A 20,191-nucleotide genomic window follows, 5' to 3' on the forward strand; every position below is an offset into this window, starting at 1 on the left:
TTGAAGTATGCTACAACTAAAATCTATGACCTGTTGACCTTTTTTAATCTCTTCCTTGCTCTTAGATGTTTTATGGCTGTAATTCCTTATCAGTGAGTGTTACGCTATAGTCCAATCAGGTCCAGACGGGAGAGGAACTCTGACATTTGCACAGATGAATGTTGACTCTTTGACAAAGAAAAAATAAAAAGGAACACAGCCTAGTTATTTGTATGTTAGGCACTGTACATACCCGGTTATCTCATGTCACATGTGCCCTCTGTATTCCTTTGTGAAAAGGAATACTATGTAACAAATTGTTTCAGATTTGTTATTATTACTTAGATTTTATACCAAAGGATACTGCCAATAACAGAAATGAAACACAGGTAAACAGCTTTTCACTTTACACATTTTATTACTTTATTTTTTTATTTTCCTTGGACTTAATGTTCTCTAATAACCATTCTGAAAGGTTATTTTATTGTTCTGGCTGCAAGTGGATAGTGGAAAAAAACGAAACAACACATCAACAGCTGTACAAAGTATAAAAATACTGCCACAGTACAGTGCACGTAAAGTGCTATTCCTGTCCATTGACATAAAACATACTCAGATCAACTGGTGTTTGAGTCAATACTAGGTTGGCAAGAGATACATTTAGAAATAAAGAACATTTCTTGAACATGGTGCAAGAATAATACTGGTCCAACGTTGTGACAAGAAAACTGCAAGCATTTCACCGAAATGTTAAAATTCGCTTGGAAGAAACAAAACAAAACAAAAAAAGATGAAATGTTCACATCAAGAATACTATAAAAATGTAGATTTGTTCTCTCTCTCTCTCTCATGTGATATATTGATATTTAATAGGAAAATAAAATACATAAATTTCTGTCATCTGTATGCATTCATTTGCAAATCTTACAAAAAAAGACTAGACATGTTAGGCATTCACAAAATTCTATGCCATTTTCGTTAAAATTCATATCAGCTATACATTATATTACAGTATTAACAATGAGTATTTGTTTCTTTCTACCCATTGGGTAGGATATGTGCATAAAATTCAAGTTATATACAGCTTCATAATAAAACAGAAACCAAAAAAAAACTCACATAAGACATATGAGTTACTGAACTGAAAAAGCACCTTACATGAGGCACAGCAAAAGTGGAGGTGATGAAACAGCTTCTATAAATGGTCTTCTATAAATGAGGCTCCATAATAATATACAAGCAATAATTTATGTACAATACTAGAGGACAGGAGGCATTGCTCCAACTTCCCAATCAATATATTCTTTGTTACTGGTGCAAGTCAGGATATGAAGCATCCTATTGGCTAATATGGACAACCCTCTTGTGCTCCTCTAGGATTTACACATAAAGCCGGCAATTCTTCTATACAGCATTTTACATGAGTGGAAAGGTTATCTGGTATGACTGTCACATCCGGCACACTACCACGCTCAGTATTCCAAGACTTCCACATTGGCAGCAAAAGCAGTAGCAGCAAAGCTTGAGCAAACAACAAACTTGGAGCAAACGATTTTTGAACTTTGCCTTTGCTTTAAGTTTGTTGCTGTATAACTAGCGTGACAATCATTTTATAAAGTAGCCAAGAGACTGTAGGTTTCCTGTCTTCTATGTACAGCAATTAAAATACATTTCCGCAGCCATGTGACTAGTTCTCTACGTGTAAATATATACTTCATTGAAACAAAGTAAAAAAAATATGTTGATGCAGTGTGCAGCTCCAAACGCCTTGTTACCAGGAGCTGCCCTGTTCTCACAGTGTAATGGCTTATTGTCTACTGTATTCAAACTATGAATAGAAAACAAGACCTGAAAATCATAGGCTTCATAACAAATTGGGAAGTGATCATTTCAAAACAGTAAAGCAACTTTACAAATATTTACACCAAGGAAGTGTAAAAGCCATGGCCAAAATTGGATGTTTTTCCCCCAAATAGTCAAAACACAATGCATTTCTAATTTACTGGATAATCGAGCTGCAGCATCACGTCCCACAAGGAAGGCCATTGTATCAGAAGAGACGAGCAGTAGGTTAGACTTCCAGGTCACCTTTAGAATTACATTGTTGTAGGAAAGATACATTTGTAGAGACCACGTAGAAAAAGATCTAAAGCTCTAGTGAAGTTGAGGAATAAAATCCCAGCACTGGGTTGGTGTTACCAACGTCTGCACTGACTCATAAGTCTTACTGTCTCCAGCTCACATTCTCCATAAGTATCATTATATGTTGCTTAGTGCTTGCATTCCGACATGGAGCTAGGCATCATATATCTAAGTACACCTAAGTGCGTATAAGCAAGTATCTAAGTATACCCAAGTAAGCGGAGGGTGGCACAACTTATGGGCTAGTTCTGAACTGTTCAGCACTAGTTGAGTGCTAGGATTTTATTTTATTTTTAAACTTAATCGTGTTTTAAAGCAAGTCTGATCACACACACTGCTGTGAGAGAAGCGGGTTGGAAGAAAGACAAATTGCTAGCTTAGCAGCCACTTGAGACCCTGCTGGGGGAGGGATCTTTACCTCCGAGTGCAGCATTGGATTGGTTACTTGCAGGAGGATAAGATTTATGAATTGCTTAACTACAAATATCTGGGCATTGACAATTGATATTAAAACAAGCACATCTACAGTATATGTATTAAGTACACAGAAGTTGGTTTACTAAGTGGCTTGCTACCATTAGGCAGGGGTCTGGACATGAATTAATGCAGGAACCCCCTTTTCTGGGTAATTTCACCTTCAGACAAATTTCGTTGAAAGCTATTCATACATATGGTTTTTATAGTTAAAAAAAAAAAAAGGTAATTTGAATGTATTAATAGGGGTGCTGTATACATTAACTACTTCAGCTTTCAGTCGTTTTTCACCTTATGCATCTGAGCAATTTTCACCTCCCATTCATTCGCCAATAACTTTATCACAATGAATTGATCTATATCTTGTTTTTTCTGCCCCCAGTTAGGCTTTCTTTGAGTGATTCATTTTGCTAAGAATTATTTTTTTGTAAATGCATTTTAACAGGAATACTAAGAAAAAATTACCATAATTAAAACCCACGTATTTTATTTGCACATCTGTCCCCGTTATTACACCATTTAAATTATGTCCCTATCACAATGTATGGGGCCAATATTTTATTTGGAAATAAAGGTGAATTTTTTTAGTTTTGCGTCAATCACTATTTACAAGCTTATAATTAAAAAATATTAGTTGTATGCCCTCTTCACATGCATATTAAAAAAGTTCAGAACCTATGGTAACTATGTTTTTTTTGTTTTGTATTTTGTGTTTTATTTATGTAATTTTTTTTTTAGTTAAAAATTTTATTTGGGTATTTTTTGGGTGTGGGAGGTTAACAGTTAATTTTAAATGTAATTTATTGTGTATTTTTGTATTAAAAATGTATGTGCATGTAGTTTTACTATTTGGCCACAAGATGGCCACAGTGAGTTTTTGTTTTTCTATCCTGTGAGTGAGCACGCTCGCTCACAGGAACTACGAGGACATGATTTTTATTTTTCAGAAAAACTGCGGCCTCTGAAAAGAAGCCGTCGGGTTTTCTACCAGGGACTTAGATCGATGAATGGGAACAATGTTACCATTCACCAATCTCTGGGCTACCGGGGGCGGCGGCACGGGAATGTGCAAGAGCGTGCGAACGCGTCCTTTTGGACGTGAAAGTCACGTCCAAAAGGCGAAAATAGTTAATATATGCCTTTACTTAAACTTGGTTTCAGAAAAACTTCAAACTAGTCCCTTTCATTTAAAGCAATGAGAATTATAAATGGTTAAGAAGCACATATTCGTAGAAGAAAGAAGATTATTGTGTCCAATAAGAGTTGTTGCAAGATCTACACATTTTCTTTTTAAAGAATGCAAGCATTACATCCATTTTCAGTAATAAATGCCAAATGAGGCCGCACCACTCATTGTATGGCCAGTTTTTGGGTCTGTGGTAAGCCACACAACCTCGGATGGTTAGCTAGAAATAGTTACTTAATTACTAGTTGCTCACAATACAAAGGAAGAACTGATTGTCTAGATCTCATTTGCTTTCCCACAGCTGAAGGAAACTGCTGATGGTTGAGGTTAAACCACATCTTATTTACGTAGCAAAGGTTCTCAACATATTTTGGTTTACTGACCTTGCAAAGTGCAGGGTTGTTTGAGTCTGGTAATAGACAACTGATTATATCAAACAGTCTTTTGAACAGTAAGATTTTCTTCTTTCTATTATTGGTGCACAAAATACTACATTTTGCACAGGGTGCATGTGCTGCTGCTAACATTTAAACATTAGTCCCAACATGAGACTAAATTGCAAATAAAATTTCGGGGTTTCGAATATTACAGCGAGAATAAACGCCTTTAACTTGTTGTTGTTGCAATATAAACAATAAAAAACAGATATTTTTCAATACATATTCTAACTGCTTCATTTTTGTGGTTTCATCTGATGGCAAAACCTAGTTTTTTTCCCCCACTGGCAAAACTGCAAATGAATGAAATGTTTTATAAGAATACTGATGCGTGGATATCAAAGGACAAAGAATAAAATAAAAAGATACTATAGTGGTTTATGTTTTCACATTATGAATTCTCAAACTATACACTAGAATGGGGACAAAGGACATGGACATTCATGCTTTCCTATTAAATCTTGACAGCAGTGTGAAGACCAGCTTTATCCTGTATGGAAATAGCTCTCAGGTTTAGTGTAGACCGATTTTTTTTTTTAATTTAAAGGAAAGGTTTCAGGTTTTTAGTAAAATCTGTAGTTTCTTATTTATACTGTAGCAAAAGTGAAGGCAGACATAAGTGAGCTGGAAGAGACATGGACATTATGGATCTTGATTTCCATGATGACTGCCTATATGCATCTATAGGTAATCAATTGCTGCAGTGTAGCAATCATGGCCTTTAACAGACAGTCAACTTACTGGAAGTATTGTGAAGGCAGAAATCAAGAAAGTACACATATCTCCAAAACAGCAGATCTATACTTCAAAAGTTCCGATTTAATTTCTTCTGCAGGTTTAAGTTCAACCTTTGAACAGTAAGCGGCTACTTTGATCTATTTCGGCAGTCTCTGTGATGAAGCTCAGTAGATGTTCAGATTGATTATATCTACTACAACCAGTAATTATAACTGAATATCAGTAGATTCTTTGATGCAAATTAATTTATGGCCTTCTGAATTGTTTTTTGTCTCATATGTTACATGTCCAACAAAAGCACATGCCCAACCCAATGACATGACCGACTGCACAACCAGGCGATTGCACAACTTGTACTTTCTGCACACCAATGAACTGAATGACTAACTTATTTGCATAGTGCACACACAGGTGGAACAACATGATATGGCCATATTCAAAGCAAGTACAAGTAGTTCAAACAACTTGTACACACGTGGCCAACTGCATGATATCGTCCCAACAGTCGTGGGAGTTGATCCCCCAGTTGGATCGGGCAAACTCAGTCATCAGTCGCTCATCTAGTCGTTTGTCACATGTACACACGCCCAACAGACTAAGTTTGGACAAGCCTTAAGTGGTGTGAACACTGCATGTATGACAAACAAAACTTTGAATTTTTCCAGTAATTTTAGATGGGAGCTACCTATGTAAACCGTTAGAGAACACCACCCCTCTCATGCTGCATCATTCCTAAGTGCTAAAACACAAGTTCATACAAGTACTTATGTAACACCATTTTAAATGGTCGGAGCATCAAGTTTTACCCGACGCTGCAGATTAAATCTAAGAATACAACTCCAAAGTCACTGAAAAGGGGAAGGTGCAAAACGGGCATTCCCTTTGGGTTTCATTGATCATCATGGGAAATACTTAGAATACCAATACTAGCCTTAGGCTGATAATCCTTTAAATAATTTTATGTTTTTTTTTTTTTTTACCTTTTTTCTTTAACACAAAATTTTCCATTACTATAAGTGTGCTTAGCCCACTCATTAATGTAACACTGATAACTGTACAGTCCCAAAGCCTGGCTCAGAGACTTAGAAGAATCTGCTCAAAGCACAAGTACTATATTAAAAAATAGCAGCTGGTTTTGAGGGCCCAAAGTCACCAGCAGTGATATCTCTGTGCCCTTAAATTCTTGATTTAACCATCAAAAAAAACAAAACAAAAAAAACACCTAACAACTCACTCCCTGGCACAACTATACATGTACACAGTCCACAGGTAAATGCACAATCCACATAACAAGAAACTCACTCATCTTTAAAGCCTTGAATTAATTTCAGTTCTAAGTTTGCCCTCATCCTACTATTGTTATTTTATTAGGAAAACGTGTAACACAAAAATCTAAAGCGGATACTGTATTAACCTGTTAATAAATATGAGGAAGTTTGGAACAAAAAAAGACAGTCATCAATGTGTGCAGCACAGGTATCTGAACCTGCTTTGTTACATATTATCAAAGTTTTGTTATTTGTAGTAAGAAAAGATAATTAGAAACGCTGTTCACGTAGGAGAAAATGCTGAGTATATCTAGTCTGAAGAAATTGCAGGTGGCACCAATCACTGCAATAATCTACCTCTCTCTGATCAAGGCATCCAATAAGTAATGAAGAGATTGGACAAGCCATCCATCTGAGCCAATGTTTCACTGGTGTTGCACCCATCTCTCAGCAGCACCCTGCACTGAAATATAACTGCATTCTTCAAATGGATCCACGCACTTTAGAGAACAGCAAAGTGGTGAAACTATTCAGCTGTGTATCCAACCGTATTGCATGGTTATTTTGACCATAGTCACAGGAAACACTATGGACAGATGCTGATGCTCATCAGAGTGCAGTGCATCTACTAACTATGCTGTCATGATGTACTCTGCTGCAAAGGAACAAATCTCCGTACAGCCTGAGCAATTGTGCGTTAGCCTTTACATTCTTAATCAGCTAGATGGTAATTTATACATACATAAAAAAATCTCCCCCTTACAAAAACATTTGGCAGAAAATTGTGGCATCCACAGCTCATAAGGATAAAAACACGCAGTTATTTAATACTGGTCCACTCAAACGTACTGAAAAAGGCTTTTCATGACTTCAGCTCTGCAGCAAGTTCACTGACTGCTATGTGCTTTTTTCAGTATTTTTTTATGAATAAAAAGCATTCTTTTGTAATTAAAAAAGAGCAAAAATGCAATCTATATTGCTAGCAGTATTTTATTTTACTCAAAAAGCGTATCCAATTATTTTTTTTATAATATTTTTTATAATATTTTCGTATTATCTCAAGTTGCCTGAAGCTCCAGATAAAAGCCAGCACCATAAAATGCGGTGACATTCATTTACTTATGTTTGCTGTTGTAACTGGTTGCCTTGGCATCCTGTGGCACGTGCCCTGCAACTAAGAGTCTGATTGTATAAGTTAGGTTGTCTCCTATAGTAGGCTGCTCAGTGCCTGATCAATCTATTGCCAAACTTGAGCACAGTCACGTGGCGTGCAAGAGTCTGACACCGAACATGTTAGGCTTAGGGATGATTAATAAGATGCACAGGATTCCAAGATGATGTAAAATTGTGCACATTTTCACTGATGCAGTTTGAAAATAAATCAACTGAATCACACCTCTGCTTCATTGTTCTGGTTCATTTTCAAGCTATATATCTAGAAATGACCTGCATCCCATTGACCATCCTTTGTTAGAATATAGCTAGACAAAGCAGGAAGACTCCGCACTATAGGATTTGGACACTATTCATTTAGGGCATCTGCAAGTATCTCTATGGCCATTTGCAAGAACTGATATTAGTAAGGGCACTTTTCCACTAGCAATCAGCGATTGCGATTTCCATTAATTCTGTTATGCGATTGCGATTTTTCATTTGCATTGCATTATCACTCTAAAAATCATTCCAGAAAGTGATTTGTGATTTCCAAATCGAATCTCTATAGTGGAAAATACTTCTCATGATTTCTATGATAAAGTAACAACCCTAGCGATTTAAAAATGACTAGCGATTTGCAATTTTCTGATTCAGCTGTGTAGTGGAAAAAGGCCCTAACAAGTTTAGACCTATGCGGCAAAGGTTAGCCATAACCAAGGGATTGAAGTTAGTTGGTCAGGTTTGGCCATATTTGCAAGGGATGAAGTTACACCATAAGACACAGATGTACCCAACAACTTAACATATGAATAATTTTATCAGTACAAGTTTTTACACAGAAATTAAGAGATGAATAGCTTGATCATGCTTTTATCCAATTTACAAGATCTAGAAGACTGCAGGCTCCGGGAATCAGCAGTGGAGGCAGAAATCATTAGCAAATGGACGTGGCCACATCTTAGTGACGACTTTTATGGACAGACTATTTTGCTTCTAATTACTTCAGGTGGACTTTACATTACAGAAGTAAGCTTTTGAATTAAAATAATAAGAAATGTGAAATCTAATATACTTTTTCATTCACTGACCTCACTTACATACATATGGCATTCGGTCAAGTGGTTTTCATTTGATAGTAAAACAGCACATTGTCAACCTAGATCAAGGTAGTCCAACTGGTGAGCCTGCATTTGCTGCAAACACCAGGATACCCAGCCAGACAAGACATACTACAAGAAGTCTACTTCTGTTCTAGATCCTTTAAACAGACATTTTTAAAATTGCGCTTTAGACATAGAAAGTTAAAAAGTTGATCAACCCAAAAGGGGTATTTGTTTTAGGCAGGTGGCGAGGAGTCAATCATTGATCACCTCTTAGAGGAGTTCAACAGTGAAATTTCCATCCCAGAATTTCTTCCTTAGGCCCGTAGGAGACCAAACTTAAAAGCAATGGTTCATAGGTGAAAATGCAGAACTTCAGCAAAATGATAAATACATAAATTCTCGATAATTTCAGCCTCACATTATCTATACAAATGTAAACTAACCACTGAAATATTTTAAGGTATGTAGCCCTGCTGTGGTAATAAAGAAGCCCTTGTGCCTAAAAACACAGTGGAAAGAGCAACAATGTATTGTAACCTGTAACAACCAAAAAACTCAGGTTTTAGCAGTTCAGTGGATTCAGATCTTTGAAATATAAGGTGGCTGGCTGGCAAGTGTTTGTCTCTCATTACTCTATCATTTGGTTAAAAAGGTCACTACACAGCTTCTGGTGGAAAGGTGTGAGGTGAGTGTAGAGTATAAATATTACCTATTGCCTTACTTCCCTCTGACAGTGTAATGGCATATGCACCAAGAAGTGACAGCATCACTGGACTGGATGCAGCACTTCTATAGACAGACTTACCAGCTCTCTTTTTAATGTGATGTGGGAAACTAGCAGAGCTGGCAGTAGGCTTCCAGCTGTGGATCGGGGACAAAGATAAGTGTTATTTACACTCTATACTAATTTCCCCACAGCCTTCAAGGCACTGGCTGCATTTAGCAGAGACAAATTTTACAGTACACCTATGCTAGGCTGTAATGCTGACATTCTTGCTTTAATGATTGTTGGAATATCTATACAGATCAGTAAAGTCAGAGTGATCTCAAGATATTGGACATTTTTACTAGTTCTAGCTGAGTGATTTAAAAAGTAGGCCAATGGATATGCATTACAGTCAGAGTCTGGAGGTTTCTACTAGTGACATAAGTTGAGCTCCAGGCTTGACTAAAATTAGCTCATGTGACAATACTCTTGCAGGCCATTAAATTAAACACATTTCCTTTTCATCTTGAGGTCACTGTCAGATGAATGCTCTGGCAATGCTTCCATGTCTAAGAATCCTCTCAGCACAGGTTAGCAAGGGCCTAGCCTCATCTGTCTCCTGCCTCTACAGGAATGGCAGAGCACTAACCTGCAAGGCAGCAATGCAGCCAACACAGGATTTTTTCTGCTATTTTAGTTATTTATCGGCACAGGTTGGCAGTAGCCAAGGCTTTTTAACCAAACCCAAAATGTTTCAGGGAACAAATCATAGCAAGTATAACGACCAAACACAGCATGGTTCCTTGTATGTTGGAAATGTGTCAGTCCTTGACTGGAAATACTGAAAGACATACATATACCTACATAACAGTTCCCTCAAAAGTACAATCCAAAAAGCTAGTGCAATGTTTTACTCTCAGTTGGATAGATTCACTAAAATCAGTTCAAAAAGAGGTACTTCTGCTTTCAATTATTACTTAACACTGTTTGTAGATAGTGCTTCATTACAAATGTATAAATAAAAAAAAACTTGATGCTGAGGAACAATTACAATTAGTGCTTATAAAGAGTCAGAGGTTACCATTCATTTTAGGCCAGAGCTGTCTAGTACTGATGTGTGCTGCACAAGGATCATAACTGGACACTTGTGAAGCACCCCAGATCACATCCACACAGGAAAGCATATGGGCAGATATGTATATACTGTAGCTTGAGAGATGCCACTCATTGCCACGGCTGTTCGCATCAAGTCGTTTTTTCCAGATGAAATGTAAGGGAGCAGAGTACCCATTTACTGTGTGATGGCTGTGACCATCAGCTGAGAGGAAATATAATGCAAATACTGAAATACCACAACAAAGCACTGAAATGTAGCAGTACAGACATTTTACAATTTCCATTGTATCCATGCCCTTTGGCTGTACTATACAGTGCAGCCAAAAGGAAATTGGCACACATGAAAAGATCAAATTTTACTATTACACAAGATGAAGAAAAGCCCAGTGCCTTTCATCTTCTTGGTGTGGCTTGAACAGAAAAAACACAACACCCTTCTCTTGAGGTCTTCCATTTCAGACACTATTCCAATATTGCTGGTCATACAGCTTAGCATCAACACAGTGAGACCATGGGTCCCTGCAGCCATGGCGATAACCTGTACGGATGGGGTGCCAGCATAGAAATATGCAGCTGGTAGGCACATTACATCCCTACAATTTAATAAGAAAAAAAATGGAACTGGAGAGACCCCAAACTCAACAGTATAAAATAAAAAATAAAAAGGTTTTAGGCCTTCAAATACTGGCATGTTTTTACACAAGAAATGGTGCCTGAAAATGTTATCAGTGAGGTATGAAGCACTATTCTATTTTAGAAATGGTAAATTAGATGCAGAGTTAATGCAGGATTATGCAAATATATAGAGCTTGAAAATGGACCAGTTGGATTCCACCTTGAAAGGATTTGATTGGTCCATGTTCAAGATGCAAGCATACATTTTTGAATTTGAATAATCCTGCATCAACTTGGAACTTTTCATATCTCATTGACCATCCCTATTCTAGCTCAATGAAACTCAAAAGTAGAGTTGATGGCTGCAATCTTTTCTTACCTCAAATTAGTGAATCTAACCTTGAAACAAGTTTAATCTGTTCATTCAATTCATTCACCGCATACAGTAGCACATAGTAAGTTTTTGTCATGTATTCATTTCACATAATTAGCAGTGATTTTCAGGTCCCTATCACAAACACTGGCCATCTCTAAGAACATCACAGCACGTTTACCACTCGCACGTTGCTATCATCATGAAACAGGTTCTGAAAACTTTGAGCTTTGTGCCAAGTTCTTGCAAAGTTTAAATAATTGAATAATTGAAATAGGATAATATAAAAGGTTTTCCTGAAAACTGATGGGTAAAAACAGAAAGACGTGTGAATCATTCTATCCATATTCATGTGATGCTCTGACGGGTATCAGAATATACATACATTATATGTGCATTTGGTTTAACTTGTACCACTTGAAGCTCAACTGCACTGGCCACTTGAGCTGCAGAAGTAGTCCTACAACCAGGATGACTACTTCCCTTACTTTATAGTAAGTGCAAGATGGCATGTGTCAAACAAGGTTCCCTGGCTGTTTGTCTTTTCCATGAACAGGAACTATTGTGCTGTCTGGGTCATTTGCTTGAAACTGAAGTCTACTACTTGTCTGAGAAGGAGAGGGGTTATTTTGCTGGTGGTGGAAATAAGATGAGCCTGGATAGCGTCCCATAACTTCACTGTAGGTTGGTGGTGGTCCTTCCATCCGACCGTTGCTACTATAGTTTGTTGCACTGATGCCCGAATTGCTGCTAGGTGGACAAGGACCTCCATTGTACATTGAAACGTCGATCAAATCACTATCAAAAATGGTCCTGTTTGGAGGTGCTCTGACAGATTCTCTATTTAGCTCCATCTGCTGTTCTGGGTCTCTTAACTGCAAAGTACATGGCCCCTGATAGGGTGGAGGTTCCTCTCCATCAGACAAGGAAATAGTAGGTGGAAGGTCAATCTCATGCTGAATGTAAGGATAAGTTGGCTGGAAGCGGCTAAAACGATCTCTCTGCATAAAGGAAGGAGCTGTGAATCTGTCTCTTGACCTTGGTCCATACATGATCTAAAAAGAAGATATGAGAAATGCCGTGAGTACACATTTTATAAGTACATCTTTTTAGCATATTTTCATGTTACAAATATTTTAACTTTGCCCTGTGTTTCATTTAAAAGCAATGTGGCCTTAGGCTAGTATCTCTTGGGGGTCATAGCTGGCATCTTCATGGTACAGTTTTCTTCTCCATACTGCAGACAGTATACTAACGATACTTAAGCGTTCATTAGCGATTTTCTGTACTGCAGCGAATTGCAATTAGAAATGTGTGCATCATGCTTAAAGGGAAGGTTCAGTGAGGGATAAAAAAAAAATCCATATCCACTTACCTGGGGCTTCCCTCCTGCCCGTGGAAGGCAGGAGGTGCCCTCGCCGCCACTCCGGAGGCTCCCGGTCGTCTCCGGTGGCCGACCCGACCTGGCCTTGCCCGGCTGCCAGGTCGGGCTCTTCTGCGCTCCAATCTGCGCCTCATGGGGGCGCGCTGACGTCATCGGACGTCCTCCGGGCTGTACTACGCAGGTGCAGTAGTTCTGCGCAGTACAGCCCGGAGGACGTCCGATGATGTCAGCGCGCCCGCGTGGAACGCAGAAGAGCCCGTCGTTGGAGCGCAGAAGAGCCCGACCTGGCAGCCGGCCTGGCCAGGTCGGGTCGGCCACCAGAGACCACTGGGAGCCTGCGGAGCGGTGGCGAGGGCACCTCCTGCCTTCCACGGGCTGGAGGAAGCCCCAGGTAAGTGGATATGGATTTTTTTTTTATCGCTCCCTGAACCTTCCCTTTAAAAAAAGCAGTAAGCTGTCAGATTTAAAGTTACAGGAAAAATGCATATGTGGAACAAAAACAAACGTGGACGTGGGATTCCCGAGCAGGCCACGGACTATAATGGCCAGTACAGCAGTAAGCGTTTTACCGTGCACAGAAAAACACGCACAACTTTAACAAGTGTATTTCCTGCCTAAAGCAGGGCACTCACACATACAAGTGTCCCTGTGAGCGGTTTTCCGCCACTCCGCAATTGCATTTTCACTTGCATATTCTGCTCACGATTTGTATTTGCAATTATTTGCTTTAATTGCACATGTGGTGGTGTGAGTTTTTCACAGTGCAGCAAACTGCATGCAACTAATTAAAGTGTGTGCCTTACAGATCTACTTTCGAAGTTATATTGAGGTAAGGAGATAGCTGGGAAAATTATAATTACAGTTACAGAGGAGGCTAACTCTCCAGGTGAAAAACACTGCAGTCCACTTACACATTGACAAAATGTGACACTTTTAAAGCAAACCTGAACTGAACACTCCTAAAACAAAATTATGATTAGTACGAATTATAAAAATAACCGATTCAGTCTCACATTGTTATTTTTAATTGAAAGGACTCCTGAACTGAGAGGGGTACGGTGGCTTCCATATACATTTACTTTTAAAGAATACCAGTTGCCTGGCAAGCCTGCCCAGTCCGACTTCAGTCAGAAACGTCTAATCAGCATGCCTGTTCAGAATCTATGGCTAAAAGTATTAGAGGCAGAGGATATGCAGGACAACCATGCAACCTGTATTGTTTAAAAGGAAATAAATCGGTCATATCACTCTTAGTTCCAGCGTGCTTTAAGGGCTGATTTTCTAAGATTGAATTCTAAACAGCAGTCTTATCAGTGTAACATAAAATATTCACTGAGATGCATAAGAAATGAGCTTTTGATTCTTTTTATGCACTAAACGTATCAGTATTTACTCAGCCAAACAGAAGTGTTTTGACTTCTGTTTACTCTTCAAGAGAGCAGTGGCTGCATCTATCTGCCTTTCAAGTGTATAAAAAAAACTAGAAGTTTATTAACTGTTACAATGAACAAAATGAATAGTGACCTGTATTTAGTAGGACTAGTGCTATATCTTATCCGGGTTATCTTGTGTTACGTTTGTGTAGTTACACCTTAAAGGACAACTATGAAAGGATACATTTTTCTCAGGATGCTATTAATAAGAAGTAATAACTTTGCACTAATAAAACCTGTAGCTTTAAAAATAAAATTAGTGGCCCCTTTACCTTTGCTATACCAGCGGAACACTGTCCCATAAAAGTAATGAAGGAGCAACTGTGTCACGGAGACACGGCTCTTAACCATTTACCGCCATCCTAACGTATTAAAACGTCATGCTTACCGCTATTAACAGCAACATGACGTTTTAATACGTCGCGCATTCCCGCCGCTGCTACCGCCGTGTGTCCGCCGCTACCGCCGCCATTACCGTCGGGATCCCGTGCTGGGCGATTGGGGAAGAGGACTGAACAGTCCTCTACCCAATCGCAGTGCCTGGAGTGAATGGACGTGACCGCGAACAGCGGCTACGTCCATTCACATAAACAGGAAATGTAACAGTTTAATAAAGTGTGTAAAAAAAAAAAAAAAGTGAACACGTCCTATGAGTGTTCACTAGCGCCATCTTGTGGCCAAAAAGTATATTACACCTACAAAATACATACATTTTCAAGTATATACACATCATTAATAAAATTACACTTCCAACCCTCCCCCCCCCCAAAAAAAAACACTTGTAAAAAAAAAAAATCAGCTTAAAAAAAAAAAAATAGTTGCCTTAGGGACTCAGCTTTTTTTATTCTATATTTTATGGGGGAAAATTAATTTTAATTTATTACATAGGGGCATGTAATTATGGCCAGAACAAACAGAAAAATAACCACTTATATTTCAAAATAATATACTGTCGCCATACATTGTGGTAGGGACATAGTCTAAACGGTTTAATTATCGGGACCACTGGGCAAATAAAACGTGTTTGTTTTATCCACAGGAGAATGTTTAATTTTAAAACTATAAAGGCTGAACACTGAGAAATAATGATTTTTTTTCTGTTTTTCTCATTAAAATGCATTTAGAATAAAAAAATTCTTAGCAAAATGTACTATCCACAGAAAGCCTAATTGGTGGCGAAAAAAACAAGGTATAGATCATTTTCTTGTGATAAGTAGTAATAAAGTTATTAGGGAATAAAAGGGAGGAGCGCTGACAACTGAAAATTGCTCTGGTCCGTTAGGATAAAAACCCTTGGGGGTGAACTGGTTAAAGAAATGCTTGGCACAATCCAATTACTGGTTCCCGCCACTGAGCTCTGCAAGCTGCACAAGATAACCATTCACAAATGCTGTAATATGCTCAAGCGGGAGCAGAGCCCCCTGAATGGATGTTTGCAGATCTCATATTATGTTCAGTTTTAGGGCTTTACTTTATTTAGTACTTCTAAAAACAGCCATGACAAATCTGCCATGCTGAGCTGAAAAACAGAAGTGATCACCCATTAAACTTTCAGCACTTAAACCTTATCATAAGCCCCTTTTCACTCCAACAATTGGTTCTCAAATCGTGGCTTCTAGTTACTTTTCAGGAAGCAAACTAAATTAGACAAGCTCTTCGACAACTATATTTGCATGGGTAGGTTTTTTTTTTTTTTTAACACTTCCTGTTCTGGAAACAAAAAAGAAAAGAACTTTAGACAATTTCTTAGTAGAAATCGTATTTTATGTACCAGTGATTATCTCAGGTCATATCACTTCAGGTAGCATGTCATTTTTTCAGATTGTACTCAGGATGAAGTAGACTATCAATAAATTGGCTAATATGCTACCGTAAAGACTTTCCTCCTTTATTTTCTTCAAGGAGAGATTTTTAAAGCTTACCAATAAAGTAGCTTCAAAGCTCCCAGCATGCAAGAACACGCTAAACATAAGTTTTATCATTATTTTACCTACTTTTTTAATTGCTAGGGGCTGAAAAGTTGATTTTTGAGAAGATGAAAAATTATATCCTTTGAGAAAACTCATGATAAAAAGTTATTTGAGTAAGGGCCATTGTCCATCTTATTTAGGGACATAACTACAGGGAAGCAGCCCCAACTGCTACTTCGCTCCCTCTGATGAATGTGTCCATCCTTCAGATCAGGTGATTTTGTGGCTACACTTGTTATGGGTGTGAAGATTAGGATGTCCACACTTGATTTATGACCCTTGCAAGCAGCCACGTTCACCAGGGGTAGGGCAAGTGTAAGAGAGCGAAAATTGGGGTGCCCCATCAAAGTTTTGCTGGGGGGGCCCATGATTAGTAGTTACGCCCTAATCTTATTAGAACCAATTTGTTGGACTGACTAAAGGTCTTCACAAGAAAAGTGTCCAGTTGAAGCTCCCTTTATTTACCTTTGGATATAAATAGACCCTCATGGAAAAAAATATGAAGGCAAGGATGGCTAGATGTGCTTAAACTGAGCAGCTAACAAATAAAAAGAATGACAAAACCTACCTCTGAGGCTCCTTGCCGTGTCACCAAATTATCTGAAGGCCACAAACACCTCTCCTAAGAGAAAAAGGAGATGAGTCATTGTGTGAACCGGACATATTTTAACTGTTCTTCAAAAATAAACAGCAATTAATAGAACAGAAACACAAAATCAACAAAACAAGAAGGCAGTCTATAGCAGATCTACTGTTTCTTATGGCCCATACTCACGAGGGACTTTTGTCGCCTCAACACCAGGCGCGCGCGTGTTGCGGCGACAGGTCGCCCGTGAGTATGGGCCGTTGCACGCGCGCGCACCCCGAACTGTCGCCCGTCGCTCATGTCATGAAAGTTTCAATCGCATGGCGACAGTCGCCGCCGCACCTCCGCCGCAACTGTCGCTAGTCCGCGTGAGTACGCGGACTAGCGACAGCAACCTCTATTAAAATATATGGAGCTTCCGGCGGAGGGAGGAGGAACGTCGGCGACAGCTTCCGCCTCGCCGCTGGTCCCTCTTCCGCGTGTGTACGTGGAGGGACCTGGCGAGGAGCTGTCGCCGGCCTGTCGCCCACACGCTCACGTGTGCTGGCGACAGGCAACATTTGCAGCCCGTGAGTACGGGCCATTAGGCAGTAAATGCCAACAAAGGAGCTTCTTATGCAATGCCTAGTAACATGAAACAAGTGGCAATGTAAGCTGCTGCATAGCATTCTCAACTTGCAGCACTGTTCAAATCCGAGTCAAGTCACCATATACATGGAGTTTGTAGGTTATGTTAGTGTGGGTTTCTATCCACATCCCAAAAACATACTAACAAGTTAATTGTCTTACTCCATAATTGGCCTTAGACCATACATGTCAAACTCCGGCCCGCGGGCCAAATTTGGCCCTCGGAGCCATTAAATTTGGCCCTCAAGTGGTTTCCCCACTTTGCATTATATATGGCCCACTCTAGACCACCAGAAAAGCTATATTTGAGGTGAAGCCCTAGATCACCAGGGAAGCTATATGGGGAGGTAGGGGAAAGCACTAAACACAAAGGAACTATATAGGGGAGGGTGGGGGCCTCTAGACATCAGGGAATAGTATAGGGGAGGAAGGTGGCCAGTAGACATTGAGGTTGGCCAGCGACTAGGTCCCAGTGTACAGTGTTCGGCCCACTTTGCATTTGAGTTTTACACCCCTGCCTTAGACTATGATGAACATAGTACAGTGCTATGGTAGAGATTTTTCCAACAGGTCAGGTAGCATAGTTTTTAAATTTTAATTTCCCCACCTCGGGCTCTCTTTAACGATACAATTTGCAATTTGCTGAATAATCGTTTACAAACTATTCTTTGTATGAACGATCGGTAATGATTGATTGGGACCACTATTGGACAAAAATCTAAACAATCCAGATTTATGAAATTGATCTGAAAATCATGCATATGGCTAATCTTGTCAGATTTTTATATACTGTATTCAGTTTTTGGTTTTTTTCACAATATACTAATTTAGAAATATAGTCAATGTTTGCCCATGTAAAGTCTTACCTCACCCTGATTTATATTCTTTAAGTATCAGTGATGCCAACATCTTTACTGCTGACATAGTGAATCACTGATTCCTCCCCCAATCTGTGTAATAAAGAGTAAAGTCACTGATCTCCCAAAGTGCTCTGGGGCAGAAGGTTGCATCATATCATTGCTCAAGCTAAAAACCACTGGGGAGGGGGAAGCAATAGATCGTTATTAAAAGAGTTTCTGATGCTGAAACTGGGTTCATATAAAATGGGATAATTTCTGTTCTGCTATGATTCATAATGGTGCTATTTAATATAACAAACTAAAAAACACACATGCAATAAATGAAGCGGTTACTAAAAGTACTATTCTGCTGGTATTGCGCCAAACAAGCGCAAGCCTAGTAAGATTTTCTTGATCGAAATATTTTGCTTTTGTTTAAGCATTCATAACATTCCAGCCCCTATGTGTGAGAGAAGAACAGCATTTCTAGTTCTTGAAATAACAGATTATACACAGCCAGTTGAAACTCAATAACTAGAATAGTTAGTACTTGCAAATAAATCTCATCAAACGTTTTCATATACCATTGCATTTGTCTTTATTCTTAACTTTGCACAATGAAAACCTGGAAAATGTATCTTTTTTTTTTTACAATGTACCATTTTATTGTTAAAGTGTGATCTGGGAGAAAAGTTGGTATCTATACATGTAAAGATAAGCCAATACATATTTTAAAGCCAGAAAAGGTTTAATGCCTTGTTCACATTCTAAATCGCCAGAGCAATGGCAAGAGCGGAGTGCTTTTGTGAATGCTTTTCAAAGCGCTTTCCCCTGCTCTTTCAGAGCGATTTGCGATTTTTAGAAGGGCTTTTCTAAGCACTTTTGTTAGGCGATTTGAGTTTTTCTTCTTGAAGACAACCAGGAAGTGAACTTTTTGACCAGGAACTGAACGTAATATACATGGTGAGCAAAAGCGCTCACAAAATCGCTTTGCAAAGCGCTTAGCATTTTTCCTATACCTTGCATTGAAGCGCAAATGCTCAGGAAATGGTGCAGGACCCGCGTTTGCGCTCGGAAAGAAAGCTAATTGCTCATGTGAGAACACTCACATAGAACAACATTACACAAGCACTTTTAAAAATTACCAGCGCTTAAAATAAACCAAAAAAACGAAAGCGCTCATAGTGTGAACAAGCCCTTAAAAATACTTGGGACCACTCTTTTGGAGAATTTTTACAAAATGGAAGCAATTCAGCACCACTGTTACCTTCCAAGATATGGATGACCAACTGGTAGAACTTGAGGGACGTATGTCTTTTTTCAACCAAAATAACTATGTACCTATGTAACTAACACATCGTATGCATTGCCTATAAACTGTGAGATCGCAAATGGCCCAAGGTGAAACTGAGTCTGCATAAGCATAGTAGATAAGTGTCCATGAGTCCACCAGAAGCAGCAAACCTATAACTGGGTTCTGAGGAAAAAGCCACTAGAGTTTTACATCGTGAGATCTTTTCCATGATGTCCCCGCAAAAGCCAGACATGCGCCAAGGCCAGTGGTTTTCAACACTCCTCTAGCCTATTAATAAAAAAAGCCATGAAACTCAATTTTCATACAATTGATTCAGGTAATATTGGTACTTTACCAGTAGAATGAATGGACTGATGTGGCAGGTACCAAAGCACCTTATTTTTTTCATTGCAAGGGTTAATTATAATGCTTTAGTGGCAGAATGCATGTATATATATATATATATATATATATATATAGCTGCAGCCACTGGGACGCGCTCAAGAGGCCATCCTGCAGTGTTAGGGAGTCTTGCCTTGAACTCCTTACTAAATAGGCATTGATCCTAGCCAGGATTTGATCCCTGGTCTCCCATGTCAAAGGTGGTGCCAGTAGGCCACCTTGCAGCATTAGGGAGTCTTTCCCAAGGACTCCTTACTAAATAGGTATTGCCTCCAGCCAGGATTCAATCCCTGGTCTCCTTTGTCTAAGGTTATGTCTGATCAGTACACTGTACGGCCACCAGCTATCCAGCTGCACATTTGAT

General features: G+C 39.0%; 1 protein-coding gene across 5 annotated transcripts in view; it reads right to left on the reverse strand.

The window, feature by feature from the left end:
• Nucleotides 1-377: 377 nt before the first annotated feature.
• LDLRAD4 (low density lipoprotein receptor class A domain containing 4) overlaps nucleotides 378-20,191 on the reverse strand; it is a 404,941-nt gene continuing 385,127 nt past the window's right edge. For all 5 annotated transcript variants that reach the window (XM_068237123.1, XM_068237124.1, XM_068237128.1 and 2 more), the window contains 2 exons: nucleotides 16,648-16,701; nucleotides 378-12,347 (listed from right to left, as the gene is read on the reverse strand). In XM_068237123.1, the coding sequence (XP_068093224.1) occupies nucleotides 11,808-12,347; nucleotides 16,648-16,701 (594 nt within the window). In that variant the 3' untranslated portion in view covers nucleotides 378-11,807. The remainder of the gene's footprint in view (nucleotides 12,348-16,647; nucleotides 16,702-20,191) is intronic.

This window comes from Hyperolius riggenbachi, chromosome 5 (genome assembly GCF_040937935.1).
Source record: "Hyperolius riggenbachi isolate aHypRig1 chromosome 5, aHypRig1.pri, whole genome shotgun sequence".
Taxonomy (NCBI): Eukaryota; Metazoa; Chordata; class Amphibia; order Anura; family Hyperoliidae; genus Hyperolius; species Hyperolius riggenbachi.